The sequence below is a fragment of the Ranitomeya variabilis genome, chromosome 8 (assembly GCF_051348905.1).
Source record: "Ranitomeya variabilis isolate aRanVar5 chromosome 8, aRanVar5.hap1, whole genome shotgun sequence".
Taxonomy (NCBI): Eukaryota; Metazoa; Chordata; class Amphibia; order Anura; family Dendrobatidae; genus Ranitomeya; species Ranitomeya variabilis.
Window position 1 is genome coordinate 88,785,240 of NC_135239.1, and position 20,911 is coordinate 88,806,150.

The following is a 20,911-nucleotide window of genomic DNA, read 5'->3' on the forward strand; positions in this document are numbered from 1 at the left end:
CGGCATAATGTACATCTTTCTCCCACCAACATTTTTCTGTTTCTGATTAACAGCGCCTTGCAAACCAACAGATGTGTCTGCTAAAAGTATGTGTGCTGATGGAAACACCCAGATATTGTGGACAAATAGCCGTGGAATAGGTGTAGATACATATGTGGCTGAAATGCAAAGCATTGGCGGTCCAACGGAACTGATGTGCCAGTCTACAACTGAAACCTGTGTGATCGAGGGCACTAAATGTGGCGAGGTGTACCACGCAACAGTAACAGCAGTCGGTAGCAGTTGTCAGACGCTGTCCAGTGCATTTTCAGTGGAACCAGGTACCAGCCACCATATCAATGACAATCATTTAATATATTGGTAAAATTATTAGCTTGGGTAAATTTAAGCTAAATCTGATATTGCTAGTATGCAAAGGATCTGTGAATTAAAAAAACAATGTAGCTAAGCTGCTCACCAAAAAGGTCCAAATTACGCGGAACTCTGTTCTGATCAAACGTACGTAACAAAGGGAAAAGATTCGTTCCAGCTCCTTAAGATAAAATAGGTAACATTTTAAAATCTTAGCTCTGGTGAAGATCTCAGGAATATGACTGAAACGCGTCACTTTTTCCTGGTCATAATGTTTTCATTTTTTTGACTGCCATGGAATTATAACCATGGTAAAATAAATAAAGTTTTTATATTTTATCTGAAGGAATGTGTGCACCTAGGTCTTAAAAAAAATTGCAGAAAATGACAAACTTTACAACTTCAAACCACAAGGAAAGCTTAGTTCAGAGAAAATAGCAGATTGTTGCAAATTAAGAATCAAATTAGCTAATTCCATATTTTCTTATTTTATCCTGTCAAGAGACAATAGTGTGTGTGAAAGACACCTCCCCCAATTCATCATTGCCTTTGCATCTGTTTTTTTGTCTAGGTCTGTGTGTGGTTTTCAGCTTTTTTTTTTGTTTGCATTCAATTACCGTAATCATTCTACTGGTGCTGTTCTTGAAGTCTACTTAATATGCACTCTCCTGTATTTTTTTGGTTTTCCACTTTGTGGGCTCAGTTTAAGTGATTCCAGATATTTTTGGGCTGATTCACCAATTGTGACTTTTTAAAATGTTACAAAATTTGGAGCAACTCTGCTCCAGTTGCGCCCTGTTGTGGATTTATGCATGACATTTAAAAGTTGCATTTTTTTTCAACATTTTTTCTTCAAAAAGGTCGCAAAATTGGTTCATGACAGGAAAGAAGCCCTTTTTAATTTTGCACCAAATCCATGAATCAAGTTTGCCATTTTTATGAATTTGAAGAAAAAAATGAAGGAAAGTTCTCCAGCGATGAAAAAAATGATCCCAATAGAGGGATAAAAACAACTTTTTATTGAGACCATTTAAAATTGAGAGCAACCAGTTTAGGTAACTGTACAGGTTTTTCATATGTGCATCATCTGTACATTTACCTAAACTGGTTGCTCTCAATTTTATATGGTCTCAATAAAAAGTTGTTTTAATCCCTCCATTGGGATCATTTTTGGAGAACCTTCCTTCGTGTTTTTCTTCATTTAATGAGTCTGAGACTGGGACTGCTCCGCACGGATGATATTCATGAACAAGGTGCAAGGCATTTTGATGACCTAACTTTCCTTATTTCCCTTGTGTTTCCGTTTTTTATGTATTTTAAAATTAACCACAGTAAATACCTCAAGACAAAAAAATAAAAATTTCATTAAAAAAAAGCCACAAATGATGAATCAAGGCCACAATGTTTTTATTTTCAGATTGAAACACCAATAAACAGTGTAATTATAGATTCATCTCCTGGGCAGGGGAGGACACAAAAGAGGCCATACGACCGCGAGACCTGAAGTTCCAAAAAAGACCTGAATTATTCAGAAAAGTTTGTAACGGCAATTTCTTGGTAGAGCCAACATCCGCCCGTACCAACCTATCTCGCAGGTTGGTGGGTCTTCTAAAGCAGGGTGGAAATGAAACCTGGAATTCATTAATTTTTGGATAACTGGTCTTCAGATGGGTGTTATTGGGTAATGTTTGATCAAAAAATCATAGACTTTATTATCTATAATGTTGTAATGTAAATAGGGCTCAATAGTGCTATTGATTTTAGTGGCAATAGGTGAGGTAGGATTGTAAGAAAGAGGTTCATAAACAGTACAGTCTGCCAATTGTCTATGGATTTCAGCCAAGTAATCTTTTTGGTCCATTACCACGATGTCCCCACCTTTGTCGGCGGGCTTCACTATCAATTCCTTGTCTCTAATAAGGGAGTCTAGGGCCTGTTGTTCAAGACTAGTCATGTTAGAGGGGCAATGCAATTTGCCTCTAGAAATATCTTGTTTAAACAACTCAACATCCCTATCAATGAGCTCAATGAAAGTTTCTACGGGATAATCATTTTTAGGAGGCATAAAGCTACACTTAGTTTTGATGCCCAAATGCTGTAGATTGATGGGAGAGGGGGTCAAGGGAAGAGGCACAGATACATTTTTGTCACCAGATTTATCAAAGAAAACTTTAAGTCAAAGAGATCTATAAACCCGTTGTAAGTCCATATCCAGCTGAAATGTGTCCAATCTATAAGATGGACAAAAAGAGAGTCCTTTCTGTAATAGAGACATCTGGTCTTAGAAGAGATATTAATGATTAAAGATGTGTCCCTACCTGGGATCTTGTCGGGATTGTTGTGGAAGATGTTCCTTGTCTATTGTCTGCCCCACTTTGTCTTCTTCTTGGTGACCATCTTTTCTTGTTGCCTAAAAAAGGACCTCTCCTGTTTGAGAATCTCTCATTGTCAGAACTTGAGTAAGTAGAATCGAAAGGTGCTCTTCTGGGTCGATATGAGCTTGTGGAGAAAAAGGAGTCTTTCCATCTGTAGACCCGGTTATTCTTATAATCTTCTGCGTCCGGTAGAAACTTTTGCCTCTTCTTTTGTTCAAAATCCTGGCGATGCTGTGAGAGAGTACTTGATAGCTTGGTTTTAAATGACTGAAAATCGTCACTGGTCATAGAGGTTGATAACTGAGTTTCCGTACATTGAACCTTTTCTCAAACGGACGTGATCGACTTCTGTAGAGTATCAAGAGTGAGAGTCATTAAATCAAACGAGCATTTATTGAGGATTTGCTCAAATCTTTTACAAAATTGATCATTTTCCTTGAAAATGGTAGGGTGCAAAAAAACTCTCAGGCCTCGTGGGATCCTTTCAGCTTTAGGATATTCTGCGATTGTTGCACAGTGCAGCTCTAAATTAATGAGATGACGTGAATCACGTTCAAATTCTCAGGTCCTATATTCATTAAACGGAATTTGTAAGAATTTGCTAGGGATATCCTCATTAGCTATGATGTCCGCTGCTTCATTGGTACTGTAGGAGAATACTTCTTTAAACATAATCCAATGAAAAAACGGGTGCTTGTGTAACGGTAAATACTGCAAAGGGGAATTGCACGGCACTCCGTAAAAATGAGGTGCACAAATAGGGTACCTCCCAATATAGAAGAAAAAATTCAGTACGGACCAAAAATTTGGACACACCTTCTCATTTAAAGATTTTTCTGTATTTTCATGACTATGAAAAGTGGACATTCACACTGAAGGCATCAAGTCTATGAATTAACACATGTGAAATTTTATACTTAACAAAAAAGTGTGAAACAACTGAAATTATGTCTTATATTCTAGGTTCTTCAAAGTAGCCACCTTTTGCTTTGATGACTGCTTTGCACACTCTTGGCATTCTCTTGATGAGCTTCAAGAGGTGGTCACTGGGAATGGTCTTCCAACAATCTTGAAGGAGTTCCCAGAGATACTTAGCACTTGTTGGCCCTTTTGCCTCCACTCTGCGGTCCAGCTCAGCCCAAACATCTCGATTGGGTTCAGGTATGGTGACTGTGGAGGCCAGGTCATCTGGCGTAGCACCCCATCACTCTCCTTCTTGGTCAAATAGCCCTTACACAGCCTGGAGGTGTGTTTGGGGTCATTGTCCTGTTGAAAAATAAATGATGGTCCAACTAAACGCAAACCGGATGGAATAGCATGCCGCTACAAGATGCTGTGGTAGCCATGCTGGTTCAGAATGCCTTCAATTTTGAATAAATCTCCAACAGTGTCACCAGCACCCCACACCATCACACCTCCTCCTCCATGCTTCATGGTGGGAACCAGGCAGGTAGAATCCATTCGTTCACCTTTTCTTCATCACACAAAGACACAGTGGTTGGAACCAAAGATCTCAAATTTGGACTCATCAGACCAAAGCACAGATTTCCACTTGTCTAATGTCCATTCCTTGTGTTCTGTAGCCCAAACAAGTATCTTCTTTTTGTTGCCTGTCCTTAGCAGTGGTTTCCTTGCAGCTATTTTACCATGAAGGCCTGCTGCACAAAGTCTTCTCTTAACAGTTGTTGTAGAGATGTGTCTGCTGCTAGAATTCTGTGTGGCATTGATCTGGTCTCTAATGTGAGCTGCTGTTAACATGCGATTTCTGAGGCTGGTGACTCGGATAAACTTATCCTCAGAAGCAGAGGTAACTCTTGGTCTTCCTTTCCTGGGGCGGTCCTCATGTGAGCCAGTTTCTTTGCAACGCTTGATGGTTTTTGCCGCTGCACTTGGGGACACTTTCAAAGTTTGCCCAATTTTTCGGACTGACTGACGTTCATTTCTTAACGTAATGATGGCCACTCATTTTTCTTTACTTAGCTGCTTTTTTCCTGCCATAATACAAATTCTAACAGTCTATTCAGTAGGACTATCAGCTGTGTATCCACCAGACTTCTGCTCAACACAACTGATGGTCCCAACCCCATTTATAAGGCAAGAAATCCCACTTATTAAACCTGACAGGGCACACCTGTGAAGTGAAAACCATTCCCGGTGACTACCTCTTGAAGCTCATCAAGAGAATGCCAAGAGTGTGCAAAGCAGTCATCAAAACAAAAGGTGGCTACTTTGAAGAACCTAGAATATAAGACATATTTTCAGATGTTTCACACTTTTTTGTTAAGTATATAATTCCACATGTGTTAATTCATAGTTTTGATGCCTTCAGTGTGAATGTACAATTTTCATAGTCATGAAAATACAGAAAAATCTTTAAATGAGAACGTGTGTCCAAACTTTTGGTCTGTACTGTATAGTAACATACATTTGTCTTCAGTGTACATGGATCGCTTGATCAAGTTTTAAAGCTAGAAGAAAAAAGCATATCCACATTCAATCAGTACAGCAAGGGATAAACATGAGTAGCACACTGTACTAGAAAATCCCTGCTGGGAGACCGGACTCACCAAGCGATGTCTCGTACTGGTGTGCATAGGATAATGGCACTGACGTGCAGGAGAAGGTAGCGACATGTGTATGGTGTCAGAGAGTTTATTTATATAGGCGGTATAGCCCCATTCCTGGCATGTTTGGTGCCATACGACCACGAGACCGGAAGTTCCCAGTGATGTGACGTCACAGGAAGTGACGCGGCGGGACCGTCCAAGAGAAAAAAGACTCCTCCGTGTACAGCATGTAAGATGTCTTACTGTGGGTAGAACGCGTCACCGGAAGTGACGTAATGGGCTTCTGTGATCATACAAAAGACCAAAAGAAGCAGGTTTCCCCGGAAACATAAATACAATGTCTGCAAGGTTGCGAACCACTACTGGAAGGGGAAGACTAATGTTGATACTGACAATTTAGTGAAGGATATATAGAAGAATATATAGAAGGATATTTCTATAGAATTAAGAGCTCCAAGCTTACCTAGAGGAAAAATCGAGAATAATTAGTAATATGCATTGGACTGGGAAAATAAGATGAAACTGGCAAAAATAAGAAAAATATTGATAAAAATAAATATAAAATAAAAACCTTATTAATAAAAACGGTTTAATAAAAATTAAACAATTTTTTGATAAGGGCTAGAAAAATAATGATTAGAGAAAAAAATAGTTATTAGATGAAGTTTATAATAAAAAATGGAAAATAAAAAAAATGAAAATAATAAAAATTGGAAATAAAATTAGCCAAAGCAGAAAATTAGAGAATTATACCCGTCCATGCAGTGCAGCATATAGTCTCAGTTTATTCGTGTCTATAAGAGAAAATAAGAGTAATAAGACTCAGAGCATTTCAAATAAAACTAGAGATCTCAATCCCTATTTAGTCCTCGCGGTTCCAAAGTGTCTAGCTTATTAATCCAGAAGGCCTCGCGGCGCTTGAGAGTTTTAACCCTATTGCCACCTCTTCTAGGGTAAGGGATTTGCTCCAATACCTGGAAACGTAACTGAGAGATGTTATGGTTTTTTTGCACAAAATGATGTGGTAGAGGAATATACATCTTAGGCTAGTTTCACACTAGCGCTTACCTGATCTGCGGCAGGCTGCGGACTTCCTACATGAAGCCCCGCCCTTGGCCGCACCTCTGCCGCTAGCTCCGCCTACTTCTGCATGCGGCCCGCATGCGGCCTCCGTCCCTATCTTAAAATAGGTACGCAGGTCGTGCGGCTGTATGCGGATGCTGCCGCATGCGTCCTTTTGACGATGCGGCGACCAGCGTAGGACGCAGCCTGTGGCATTTTTTTTCTGCATCGTCAAAACGACACATGCGGCAGCAACCGCATACAGCCACACGACCTGCGTACCTAATGTTAAAGATAGGTACGCAGGCCGCATGCGGGCCGCATGCAGAAGTAGGCGGAGCTAGCGGTGGAGGTGCGGCCGAGGGCGGAGCTTCACGTAGGAAGTCCGCAGCCTGCCGCAGATCAGGTAAACGCTAGTGTGAAACTAGCCTTACCACAGCGTATGCTCGATTTGTGCTGCGAAATGTGGTCTCGCACATGCTGGGTGGTCTCCCCAACAAATACGAGACTGCAAGGGCACTTCACAGCATAAACGACAAAGGATGACTCACATGTATAGAAGCCCCCAATTTTGATACCTTCACCTGTATAGGGGGAAAAAAAATTTTCACCCTTTTGTACATTCCCACATTGTGGGCAATGAAGACATGGAAAGGTGCCTCTTTTTGGAGTATCCAGAAAAGTTTGTAAAGGCAATTTCTTGTTGAGCCAACATCCGCCCGTACCAACATATCTTGCAGGTTGGTGGGTCTTCTAAAGCAGGGTAGAAATGGAACCTAGAATTCATTAATTTTTGGATAACTGGTCTTCAGTATGTTCCAGTGTTTTCTGATGTTTTTAATTGGTACATAAAGGGGTGAAAGGTATGAATGAATGGCAATCTTGTACCTGAAAGGGGTTCTTTAGGCGGTTTTTCACGTGGTATACGTATCTTATTAAGGAGTCTAGTGGGGTAACCCCTATTGGAAAATTTCTTTTGTATTTCATTAAGTCTGGTTTCTCACGTGACCGGGTTAGAAACAATTCACTCTGTTCAATTGTGACAGGGGGAGAGACTCTCTGGTAGCTCTCGGGTGACAACTCGAAAATAAAAGGAGACTGTTGCGTTCAGCCTCCTTGACATGTAAGTCGATTTCTAGAAGACCATTAGGCTTTTTGACGATCCTTGTGTCCAAAAAACTCACTGAATCCAGGTTATAGTGTACCATGAACTGTAACTCCAGCAAAATTTGGTTAAGATACGTGTGAAAGGAAAGAAGGGAATCCAATGGGCCCTGCATATGCATAAGATATCGTCGATATATCGACGCCATAATGGATACAGACAGGACGGCATGGGATCAGAGCTGATTCTTAACACAACCTTGAAATCATAATACTTATGCCTTATCCCAGGAGGATGCAAAGAACAAGATTAGCCCACTTGATGCTCAGAGATACTACAATCCCCCTTCCTAATCTCGGTCATTATTAATAGAACATAACTAATCAGCTAGGACGAGAGGTAAAATAACCAGCATGGACGGTTTCTAAGTGAGAAGTGTGTAAATAGTTATTATGATATCTACAGATATGTTGTTTTTCTTTACTTTTTGTTTGTGGTTTTATATACAATTTTACAATCTCAGTAACTTTTTGGCTTTGTTCTCAGTGCCCTGCACTCCCTCTAACTTGGAATCCCAGGTCAGTGCTGAGGTTGTGAACATTTCCTGGTCAGGCTCCATTGGAGCTGTCAATTACACCAGTGTCATCATAGGAGACGGCGAAGTCAAATATGAATATCACACTCCACACACGAGCTGCTCGGTGCCAGATCTGATGTGTGGCTCCCAGTACAGTATGGCTGTCACAGCCTATGGCCAGTACTGCAACAGTAACAGGAGTTACACTCAAACCTTTCAAACAGGTGAGAGTATTGTTCATCAGAAATTACATTGTGATGCGACTTATTATGTTTTATTACACTTTATTATGTTATTGAGAGCTTTCTGTGGTCACCTTTATAGTATAGTTTCTACACTGTAGCAGCTAGTGGCTTCTATCTCCTTCCCAGAAAATGTATGATGCTTGTGTGGCCAGTAAGAATTTATATTACTTTCAGTGCAATAAGGAATGAAAATGTGAATTAATTATTAACCGTAACCTGAATTTTTGGAAATACATTTAGTAATACTAATTGTATTAATGCTATTATTATTATTATTATTATTATTATTATTATTTATATAGCACCATTGAATCCATGGTGCTGTACATGAGAAGGGGTTACATACAAATTACAGATATCACTTACAGTAAACAAACTAACAATGACAGACTGATACAGAGGGGCGAGGACCCTGCCCTTGCGGGCTTACATTCTACAGCAATAGGAAAAGGCGTTCCAGCTCCGTAAAATTTCAATGCTTTATTTGTCCATTAAAAATTGATGCAACATAGTAAATCCTTGCCTCTATGCGAATGTCCCAGATCATTGAAAGCAAAACGCATGTTAAACCCATAAGTGGGCCACAAATACCAGATATTGTACCAGGAGGCAGGTCCGAATCGTCCTCTATGAAGCTCCCAACTGCCGTCACTCTTCTCTTCAGGGGCGATGGTACCCACCCCCTTCGCGTTGTTGCTTCTTAAATCCGGCTCCTGCGCTGTGCGTGCCTGCCTGGGGCAGGCGCAGTCTTCATTGTCAGTCACAGCTCAGACGCAGGGTGCCTGGCTGCGCCTGTGCGGGCAGTGCGGCCACCCTGTTGCTGAATCCCCGCCCCGCACTGTGTTATTCATTATGCACAGTGCGGGGCTGGCATTCCTGGGCATGCGCACTGCGCTGTTCAGGCGCTCCCCATCTCGGACGCTCCCCCATCTCTGACGCTCCCCCTGCACCCTGCGTCTGAGCTATATTGAACAGAGTGAATTGCTTCATAGAGGACGATTCGGACCGCCTCCTGGTACAATATCTGGTATTTGTGGCCAATTTTTAAAACGCTTTATTGAGGTAATAAATGAGTCAAAAACTAAAAGAGCCACCTTGTTAGACTGCAGTATTACTGCTGCACAAGGTGGCTCTTTTAGTTTATAACGGCTGGAGGGGGTGACAGTGGCCCTTTAATGTTGTGGCTAGGAGAGCGCCAACTATTGGCAGCTCATTATCTCCCAGCTTCTTTTCATGGCAGCCGGTAGTATCCAAGACATGGCTTCAATGTAAGGGCTTTTACAAGTGTGGTGTTACTGCTTGCAGCACTTGTCGAAATGCATTGACAAAAAACACGTTTCAGGATAAGGATAAAATCAAAACCTTTCACATTAAGAACTTTATCAATTGCCATACAAGTAACGTAGTTTACAAAATTGATTGCACCAAGTGCAATGTAGCATATATAGGATGCACCACGAGAAAGCTGAAAACCAGAATATCGGAGCATTTGAGGGATCTGGGGAGTAGTAATACTCTAAATAGGAACTTATCAGCTGTTGCCAAACATTTTACCATGTACCATTCAGGAGACATATCTATGATGACGATTCAAGGCATAGAGCACGTTAATTTATCACAGCGGGGTGGAGATGGCAAAAGACAGCTTCTAACTAGAGAAGCTTTCTGGATCTATAACCTGCGAACCAGATATCCATTTGGTCTCAATCGAAAAAATGAAATCATGTATCATTATTGCTAGTTATTTTAGTTATTTATTGTATTATTCAAATTGTATTTTTAGTTGTATATATTGTAAGAAATATCTTGTCGGTTATTGTCATTTTACCGCAGTCAGATGTAATTCTTGCAGCTGCGGTGGAGATTGTGTGTTCAGGACCTGCGGCAATAGTCATGTGACTTGAATTGTCCATAGGATTGGCCCGTGAACACTTGATAATAATCACCGCAATCTCCGAGAAACCATGCATTGATTAAGATCGGGCACGATCGAAACGTGTCGCATGTACTCTGTACTGGGACATTCGCATAGAGGCAAGGATTTATGTTGCATCAATTTTTAATGGACAAATAAAGCATTGAAATTTTACGGAGCTGGAACGCCTTTTCCTATTGCTGTCATATTAACTCATCCTGGTCCGAGATGAAGTTCCGAGCACCTGCGTAGATCGGTGAGCTGGCTGTGGCTTTTTAGCTTATTTATTTTTGCTTATTACATTCTACAGGATTATGGAGAAGGGGACAATAAGTTGAGGGTTGCAGGGGCTCCGGTGTTGGTGAGACAGTCTTGTCGGTAGTGATGAGGAGGTAGCGGGGTCAGTGCAGGCTGTAGGCTTTCCTGAAGAGGTTGGTTTTCAGGTTCCGTCTGAAGGATCCGAATATATTTGATAGTCGGACGTGTTGGGGCAAAGAATTCCAGAGGATGGGGGATATTCGGGAGAAGTCTTGGAGGCGGTTGGATGAGGAGCGAATAAGTGTGGAGGAGAGAAGGTCTGGGGAGGACCGGAGATAACGTGAGGGAAGATATCGGGAGATTAGTTCAGAGATATATGGAGGAGACAGGTTATGGATGGTTTTTTAGGTCAGTATTAGTAATTTAAACTGGATATACTGAGGGAATGGGAGCCAGTGAAGAGATTTGCAGAGGGGGGAAGCGGAGGAGTAGCGAGGAGAGATTAATTAGTCGGGCAGCAGAGTTAAGGATGGACCGCAGAGGTGCAAGGGTGTTACCAGGGAGGTCACAGAAAAGGATGTTGCAGTTGTCAAGGCGGGAGATGAAGAGGGCATGCACAAGCATTTTAGTAGATTGACGGTTAAGGAAAGGATGGGTTCTGGAGATATGTTTGAGCTGGAGGCCACAGGAGGTGGAGAGAGCTTAGATGTGCTGTTTGAAGGACAGGGCAGAGTCAAAGGTTACTCCGTTACGGGGGAAAGCGTGATGTCGTTAATTGCGATAGATAGGTCAGGTAAGGAAGATCTATGGGATGAAGGAAAGATGATGAGTTCAGATTTGTCCATATAGAGTTTGAGGAAGCGAGAGGAGAAGAAGGAGGATATGGCTGATAGACACTCCAGGATTCTTGACAGCAGAGTGGTGACATCTGGGCCAGAGAGGTAGATCTGAGTGTCATCAGCATAAAGGTGGTACTTGAAACCATGAGACTTTATGAGTTGTCCCAGGCCAAGTGTATAGATTGAGAAGAGTAGGGGTCCTAGAACAGAGCCTTGGGGGACTTCAACAGATAGAGGGTGGTACTAGGAGGTAGTGTGGGAGTTGGAGACGCTGAATGTGCGGTTGGAAAGGTACGAGGAGATCCAGGATAGGGCGAGGTCTTTGATGCCAAAGGAGGAGAGGATCTGTAGTAGGAGGCAGTGGTCAACTGTGTCGAAAGCAGAAGACAGGTCTAGAAGGAGGAGTACAGAGAATTGTCCGTTAGCTTTGGCTGTAAGTAGGTCGTTAGTGATTTTGGTCAGGGCTGTCTCAGTTGAATGATGGGGGCAGAAACCAGATTGTAGATTGTCAAAGAGCAAGTTAGATGAGAGGTCGGAGGAAAGTTCAGCGTGGACGTGCTGCTCCAGGAGTTTGAGAGCGAATGGGAGCAGCGATATTGGACGATAGCTGGACATAGCAGTTGGATCGAGGGTTGGCTTTTTAAGGCTAGGCTATGAGTGGATAGCTTTGCACAACCCTGGTCCATGGTCCATGTTGGTGCTTTCTGGCTATGGACAGGAGCTGCAAGAATTTTTTGAGCTTCCGAGTTCCTTGACATGACAGTTGATTTGCCTGGCGTGACGTCATCTGTGCGGCGTGCAGCACGCAGGTGACATTTTGTTAGCTTGGTTAATCATCCTCTGAGCCTTGTATCCCAGAGGGTAAGGAAATTCATGTAGCTCCTGTCCTTTACCAGAGAACACTGACCAGAACCATGGACAGGAGTTGTGCAAAGTGAACCACTCACCTCTAGTACATATATTAATTATCATTATTTTTTATTGATCAAGATTCTGGAAAAAAAAGGCTTTCAGAATGTTATACAGTTTTCGCACCTCTGATACTAAAAATCCATATATTCTAATGTGTGTTTGATCTACAGCGCCATGTAGTCCACAGAACGTGACTGCTGAAGTGGACTGTGTAACAAATATTGTGGCTGTATCCTGGGACAAGAGTTTGGGAGCAGACAATTATACCGCTTTGGCCATTACCCCAGATGGTGGACTTTATGTGTGCCATTCCAATACAACATACTGTGACATTGTGGGAATATCGTGTGGTCAGAAGTCTGTGATAACTGTCTCAGCTGTCAATAAGTACAGCGATAGCAAGGCGAGCTCGGCCATAGAACTGCTAACTGGTGAGTTCATAGCTGAATCTAGCTCATGGATTTTAATCTTTCTCTAGTGTGTTCAGATTTTGACGAATTGGTTTTGCTTTTTTTCTCAGCACCCTGCACCCCTACTAACTTGATATCCCTAGTCGGGGATGAAGTTGTGGATGTCTCCTGGTTGGGCTCGATAGGAGCTGTGAATTACACAACTCTCATAATAAAAGATGGTGGAGACAAATATGAATGTCACACGTCAAACATGAGCTGCTCGGTAACAGATTTGATGTGCGGCTCTCAGTATAGTGTGACTGTGACAGCAAATGGCGCCTACTGCAGCAGTAACAGCAGTCACACTCACAGCTTCCAAACAGGTAAGGACGTTATACATAATATACTGTCACATTATAACAGCACAGTGGCTCAGTGCAGGAGCGGACACAGGCAGATGGCAGCCCCTGTGTAAGAACAATATAAGGACTCTTTAAAGCCCAGTAGGTCATCTTAATGCAAATTCCCCCTGCTTTGAAGATGGAGGTAGGGCCCCCTTACCTCCTGGGCCCCTGTGCGGCTGCACGGATTGCACCAATGGTATTTCCACACCTGGCTCAGTGGTTAGCACTGCAGCCTTGCATCGCTGGGGTCCTGAGTTAACGTCCCACCAAGGAAAACATCTGCAAGAAGTTTGAATGTTCTCCCCGTGTTTGCGGGGGTTTCCTCAGGACACTCCAGTTTCCTCTCACACTTCAAAGACGTACCAATAGGGAATCTAGATTGTGAGCCTCAATGGGGACAGTGATAAGTATATAAAGCACTGTGGAATTAATGGCGCTATATAAATGAGTAAAATAAATAATAAGTGCAGTTTTCCTTTTTTATCTGTTTGCTAATACAAGGATATGTGATATGATCTTTGGAAAACTCTATATTTGGTGTGAAATGCCATTTAGATGCTAGTAGATAATTTTATAGAATATTTTACAGTAGGAATACCTTTTCTAATAATCTGTGTGTTTTGTCTTCAGCTCCTTGCACTCCACAAAATGTGACTGCAAACGTGGATTGTGTGACGAATATGGCAACTATTGGATGGGCACCCAAACCGGGAGGAGAAAATTACACTGCTTTAGCAATTGCTACAGATGGAGGAAATTATGTCTGCCATTCTACTACAACCTCCTGTGACATTGCGGGGTTAATGTGTGGACAGAAATACCTAGTAACCGTCTCAGCAGTCAGTAAGGATAGTAGCAGTAACGCGAGCCAGCCCATAGATCTGCACACAGGTAAGGGCATTTACTCATACCGATTGGGCATATATGTGACCTACGGTTCTATATGAGAGGACCTGCAGGTATGGCAGCCACCAAGTTATGGAATACAGACTTACGGCTCATTCTGACATGCGAGAAACTCGGATGAGTCTCGCACGTCAATACCCGGCACTGCCGCCGGCACTCGGATCGGAGCGTGCTGCCACATAGCAATACATGCAGCCGCACGCTCGCTCCTGAGTGTCGAGTGCAGTGCCGGATATTGACGGGTGAGACTCATCCGAGTTTCTCGCATGTGAGTATGAGCCCTAAGGCTGGAATCACAGCAGCGTATGGCATCTGATGTGATGTTAATGACAAAACTTTATTGATATACTTAGGTGTTGATTACATGTGTTTTTGATGCATTTCCATCGTGGAATACACTAAAAACCTGCGATTTTCTGCATCTAATGCATGTCTATGGGGAAAATCTGCACATAATCGTCAACATATTCACTAGAGAAGTTAACATGTTGTGGATCTGAAACACGTACGTACCACAGGTCAGTTTATGCTGAGTAAAATAAAAAGCACAGAGGGCAGGAGATTTCTATAAATCCCATCCACTTTGCTGGAGCTGTAAGACGCTGTGTTTTTGACAAAGCAAAAATACGCAGGGTCAAAAATGCACCAAAAACTCATTGTGGGAACATAGCCTAAGGGCTCATATGGACAACCATTTTCATTTAAAGATGAGGGCTATTCATGGTTTTAATTGGTGGCACTCATACCCATGTTTTTCTATGGGGCCGTACACATGTGATTTGTTTTATATTGCAGCATGCACCATTTGCCTCCAAGAATGGGATGGAACTCGCCCAATCACGTCTATGGGTCCAAGAAAAAAATCAGACCACACTTGGATGATATCTGAGTACAGTCAGATTTTCACAGACTTACTTAAAGAAAAAGAAGGAGAAACTTTATTATTTTTCTCTCCACCTCTGAGAAAATTGGATCCCACTATGATAAAACTCTGATCAGAGTCTAATTAACATTACGGGACAGATTTTCTTGGATGTAGAGAAACCATAAAATGATGGGCCCCATTCACTATTGCACTTATGCCTTTTTTTTAATTAACCTTTGTTGTTTGTCATCTGATTTCCATTTGCGCCTAATTCTTAATTTAATTTGGCACGTTTTTTACAGCCTTTTGTTGCAAATGTACTCCAGTCCGCCCATAGTGATTTTATGGAAGCCAGAAATATTTTGTTCAATTTTTGCAACATTTTGTGACTTTTTGATCAAGAACAGTGCTAAAAACAATTTGAAGAAAAAAAATGTTTCAAATGTTCTATTTTGCGTAGATGTCATGAATCGTGTGTGCCATTTTGAAGAATTTGGCATAAAAATAGGCAACGAATATAAGACAAAAACTGAAAAGTGACTTAAACCCACCACCACTCTCCTGCAAATGATAAATTGGGTCCATTGTGTTTTTCAGCTCCTTGTATCACAGTCATGGAGACACCACAGCTCAACTGTTACAACAACTCAGCTTCAATGTCTTGGAGTCAGACTCCTGGCGCCATCAGTTATGTTGCCAATGTGACCAGTCCTGGAGCAGAAATGGTTTCCTGCCACACAACATCCATGGGCTGCATCATCAATCAGCTGCAGTGCGGTCAGATATATCATGCGACCGTTACCGCCATCAATCAGCAATGCACAGGTCCTGCAGCCATCCCAGTGACCCTCACCACTGGTAAGTAGCTTGTGCTCATTCACCAGTGATAAGATTTTGGCACATGTACAGTGAATATTGAACATTGTGAATATTCCGTACTTATGCAAATGATGACTCTTTCCTTTGCCGTGTAATTTCAGCTCCCTGTCAGCCTCACAATGTAGCTGCAGATACAAATTGCTCCAGCTCAGTGATCAGGTTGAGCTGGGATGAATCCCTCGGAGCCCAGAGTTATTATTCAGTGCTGAGGACACCAGAAAACCAGTATCTTCTATGTAATAATACTGAGCTGGGCTGTGAGATCCGTGATCTTCCATGTGGACAGGCCTATGATGTGACCGTGACAGCAGTCAATGACCGCTGCGAGAGTGCACCCAGCTCTCCTTCGGCATTGCACACAGGTATATTGGATGCTCTGACTTCAAATATTGGTGGCAAATAATTCAATTAAATACTAATATTAGATATGGATAATAACTAGATATGGTTGTACTTACTCTGGCTGGCAGAATTGTTAAGGCTGCAGCTCATCAGAATCCGCTGATCAGCTGCAGCGGTCATGTGAAATAAACAATGTCACATGATTGCCAAGGGACACAGCGCTTGAGGCGGAGGAGTAGTGGCTGTACAGGAGACAAGTATGCATTTTTCTTGCCAGGAGATAAAAGTGTACTTTGTGCTTTATTCATCCCCTTGGAGGCATTCAAAAGAAAGGGGTTGGCTAGTAGTGGACAAGTCTAAACAGCAATAGCACAAAAAGAGGACTTGAAAATCCTCCAAAAATACAGCAAAAAGGCAGAGATCCTTACCTGCCCAGGCCTCCAAACAAATGCACTAGCAGGATGCAGTGGATCCATATAGTTAAGATGGCGGCAACACAGGTGCAAGAATACCGCTGAGGCAACCGCTCACAGCCTACCAATCCATGGAGGGGGCAGTTGCTTGGTATATTAATGCACAATAAAGACTTGTATGTGGTGCTGTTCACACTATGGCAATGCACAGAATCCAGGTTACACCCTTCTATTAGTTACACCCTTCTATTAGATCAGGCGGGCTGCCCAGCACTATCAAAATGCATCCCATGTGAACAGGCACCGCAGTTTACAAGACAAAGTGGGCCCAACTGCACCCTGAAAGTGGACAAGCCCTTTAAATAGTGTACATAAAGTGTCTTCCGATCGCATTGTAAGTGGCCTCATTTTCAATTAAGGAATGTTTTCTTTTGCATGAATCTTTTTGGCAATGTTCACTACAGTTATGAAAAACAGGTATAAAAAATGAACTACAGTATATAACCATATTTGGAGGCGGGGTTAATAGTTATGAGAATGCTAATGTAGTCTAGTGGGGTTAGAGGGGGAAAGCCTCAAATTCCCCCTCTTTTGTGTGGAATTGAGTGTATGTTACTTTAAGAAAAAGCTAATGATGCCATATTGGTGTTGCTATGTATGTGTCCGGTTATGTTTTGTCCCCACTTTGTGTACCCAATAGCCCAGGGTGGTGTGTTGCTGGCCACCCGGCAGCTCAGGGTGGTGTGTGGCTGGCCACCCAGTAGCCCAGGGTGGTGTATGGCTGGCCCCCCTGGTAGCCCATGGTGGTGTGTGGCTGGCCCACCCGGTAGCCCAGGGTGGTATGTGGCTGGCCACCTGGTAGCCCAGGGTGGTATGTGGCTGGCCACCCAGTAGCCCAGGGTGGTGTGTGGCTGGCCCCCGGTAGCCCAGGGTGGTATGTGGCTGGCCACCTGGTAGCCCAGGGTTGTGTGTGGCTGGCCACTTGTTAGCCCAGGGTGGTGTGTGGCTGGCCCCCGGTAGCCCAGGGTGGTATGTGGCTGGCCACCTGGTAGCCCAGGGTTGTGTGTGGCTGGCCACTTGTTAGCCCAGGGTGGTGTGTGGCTGGCCACCCGTTAGCCAAGGGTAGTGTGTGGCTGGCTACCTAGTAGCCCAGGGTGGTGTGTGGCTGACCACCCGGTAGCCCAGGGTTGTGTGTGGCTGGCCGCTTGTTAGCCCAGGGTGGTGTGTGGCTGGCCACCCGTTAGCCAAGGGTAGTGTAGGGCTGATGGCTGCTATGATCTAAGATGCCCCCAATCACTCAGTCACTAGGCACCAGGAAGTACAATTTTATGGTGCCAACTTGCAGGCCAAGGTGACAGCATCAAATTATGCCCAGGCAGAGCCCGGTGCCGATGTATTGATGAGTGTTCTATAAAACACAACATTTTGGTTAGAGTCAGAGAGTGTGCAATGTGACCACATAGGTTGCCAGGGATGACTGTCCTGCTCAAAATGTCTGAATGGATTAGGTATGAGCACTCTTATTATAGTATTGTGCCAGAGAGTTTTTGCCAGCATTAAATGATAAAGAGCTGTAAGGGGCTGGACCAGGGCAGTAGTCATGGCCGAACACTCTGGTGTATCTGTGCCCTGGCTCCCCACTACATGAAAACATTGTCCAACACTTTGTGTACCTGTGGCTCCATTCTCTGCACCATCAGGGTCGCCTCTGTTCTGCTGTGGGTTCCCATCAGTTGGTGTAATAAAGATTGAGACACAGTCCTTTTCAACTTTCAAACCAACAACTTTACTGTAAACTTTGCACAGCACATCCAGACTCTTCACAGCAATTACATCAGAATCAGCATTACAGATTTCCTCCTCTCTCCCTGCACCTTCCTTCCTTTCACATACCCGGGTCGGACAGTGCAGCACGGGTCCTCAGTGTCCACCCAATTCAGCTCTGCCACGGTTAGGCTCTCCTCAGTCTGTTTCTCCCCAGACAAAAGAGTATCCCCTCCGAAGCTAGTTGCCACCTGGCAAGTGACCTGCCCTTCTGTATTATGTTCTGTGAAGTCCCAGTGCTGTCCTGTCCCCAGCTCACTGCTTCTGGGTTCTGCCTCAGCTACTTTTTCACCCCGGTACTGAGGACATCTGCCAAAGCTATATGCTGCCACATTCTAGGGCTACCTGTGCCCGTGTACTGTCTTCTTTCCTTATTTCTTATTGCTGTGCTGGCCTCCGCTTTTCTGGCCTGATGCTGTGGGAGGTTGGGTTCTCTCCTCTTAATCAACCAACGTTGCATGATAGTTGCCAATGTCCTGGGCACTTAAGCCCGTGTGGACTGTGGGCACTCGGGTCCTTCTGACTAGATACAGGAAACACTCCTTCCCTTAGCTGCAGATAACCACTCCTACAGTAACTAGTTCCCAGCTTTGTGAAACTCCTATCTAGCACTATGTACACCATACTAAGGTACTCCATTTTGTGGGCAAACTTTAATACTACGCTTTCCCTATTTAACAAATCCACAAAATAACAAATATACTGTATATACATTTAGCAGAACAAGACATGCTAATACACCTGATTGTGTAGCAATATCAACACATGTTAACCTATACACATACACCAATAACATATGGCACCGGGACAAGAGGGAAAGGCAAAGGAAATAACATATTTTACCATACCCCCTACAGAGCCATAGCAGAGTAGCTAGTAAAGTGTCTGCTGCTACCACACATCAAGCACCAAAATTTGGCAGGCTGTGATAGGCAGTAGCCTGAAGTGAAGTCAAATTAGGCACAATCCAATTCACGTCGGCCCTGTTGGAGCATTTCATGGTCCCTGACCCCTTTATGTGGTGATATAGCAGATATAGCAGAGCTCAGACTGCTCAGCCCCATATAACCCCACCTGCACCACTGATTATCAGCTTTCTTTGTACACTATGCATAGGCAGAAAGCTGCCCATCAGTAGTGGGGGCGTGGTTATACAGAACACTTGACTAGGAGGCAAGAGGCAGCTAGTCCTCTAGTGATAATCTCTTGCTGACGAAACACTGGTTTTACTTAAACAGAAAAACACGGCCCAGTAAGTGACACATCACTGGAATCAGGCTCTCTTCCCCTTCATCATGGTAATCTCTGGTTATATAGCAAAAAGCTGCTGACAGATTTCTTTTAATCCTTTCACAACATCCGCCGTACATATGCGGTTCTGCTAGTTCCGGTCACTGCTCTTCCTTTTCCTTAGATCTGGTGTGCAGAGCGGTTGTAGACCCCCTCCTGTGATCTTCTGTTATCTAGTGCCGGCCGCTGTGTGACCAATCTGTGATCGCAGCAGCAGATGCAATTCCCAAATCCCTGTTCCAGCTCCCTCTCCTGGTACGTACTTCTGAAACTGATGGTGCCCATATTGTACAAGGTCAACATTTTCCTAGTGAGGTTCCTCAAACTCTGAGGAAGGAGAGAACACAAAAAAGGGCAGCGTTTGCTCCAAGAGGGGAATAAGAAAGGACAAAAATTACCATTTATTATGAATAGGGAATGAAGGAAAATAGAGTCAGCTCACCGCTTTTAGGTGCACCTTGTCTGCATGATTATCACTGCACGGAGCCACCATAGTCCAGACCCAAGTGCAGAAAAAAAAGATGTTCTCCACAAATGGAGCAATGGGATGGGTATAAAACTTCAAACTTATTTACTAAAGCGCTGACTTCTACACTACAAAAATATTTTTGGCTCCTCTCCTAGAAATGGCTGAGCTGTGATGTGGTCAGCATACATCCATCCATACTGCATGAGGTTCCACATACTAGTCTAACACAGTTCCAAAAAAAATATAGTACATATTCACAAAAGAAATAAAAAAGCTTTTTAATTTTAGTAGTCGCTTTTTATTGACTCATAAATTACTTCACTTACGCCAATTGTTTTTACAAAAATGAGGAGTAGGCGTGGGAGGAAAGTTCTCACCCTCTCTAGCAAACGTAGTGGTGGCTGTCTGTGAAGAAATATTTATTTTCAGTGAAAAAAATCCATTTCATCATGTGATCTAATTTTATGGTCGTTATATACACGATCTAATCTCTTACATGAATAATAATACTTTCAATCTTATGTTTATCTCCTTTTTGGACTGTAAAAAAATAAATAATTTAGATATAACATTAACAGGTCATTCGGGGGAAGATACTATTGTAATATACCTGTGGCGCCCCAGGGTCCTGGTCATCACAGTAGCATTGCTTTCCTCACGGGAAGAGTGATGTTACGTTTGGAAGCGATGAAGGATATCTTCTATCAGTTAACCACCCTGCACACAACATGTTCATACTCCAGGCCACAAGGAGGAGCTTTTTATCCTATTTACTAGGTGACTCCCCTATATACATTGTGGTTTGGAGGGAAAGGGGGTTCAGATTGTCAGAGACACAGAAGGGAGCAGACGGACCTAGAGGGTCAGAACGTCTGAAGGGGCAGTGTGGTCTGAAGTACCACAGCTCCTGGAAAGAGACAT

At 43.2% G+C, this 20,911-nt stretch overlaps 1 protein-coding gene and 1 long non-coding RNA gene across 2 annotated transcripts in view; both read left to right on the forward strand.

The window, feature by feature from the left end:
• Positions 1 to 85: 85 nt before the first annotated feature.
• LOC143788496 (uncharacterized) lies at positions 86 to 12,631 on the forward strand. Its single transcript, XR_013218647.1, has 3 exons — positions 86 to 320; positions 8,007 to 8,261; positions 12,377 to 12,631. It is a non-coding gene; the product is annotated as an uncharacterized LOC143788496 (long non-coding RNA).
• Positions 12,632 to 12,786: 155 nt separating this feature from the next.
• LOC143788497 (uncharacterized) overlaps positions 12,787 to 20,911 on the forward strand; it is a 186,738-nt gene continuing 178,613 nt past the window's right edge. Inside the window, exons 1-4 of the mRNA XM_077278193.1 lie at positions 12,787 to 12,981; positions 13,633 to 13,893; positions 15,371 to 15,631; positions 15,754 to 16,014. Of these exons, the coding sequence (XP_077134308.1) occupies positions 12,870 to 12,981; positions 13,633 to 13,893; positions 15,371 to 15,631; positions 15,754 to 16,014 (895 nt within the window). The 5' untranslated portion in view covers positions 12,787 to 12,869. The remainder of the gene's footprint in view (positions 12,982 to 13,632; positions 13,894 to 15,370; positions 15,632 to 15,753; positions 16,015 to 20,911) is intronic.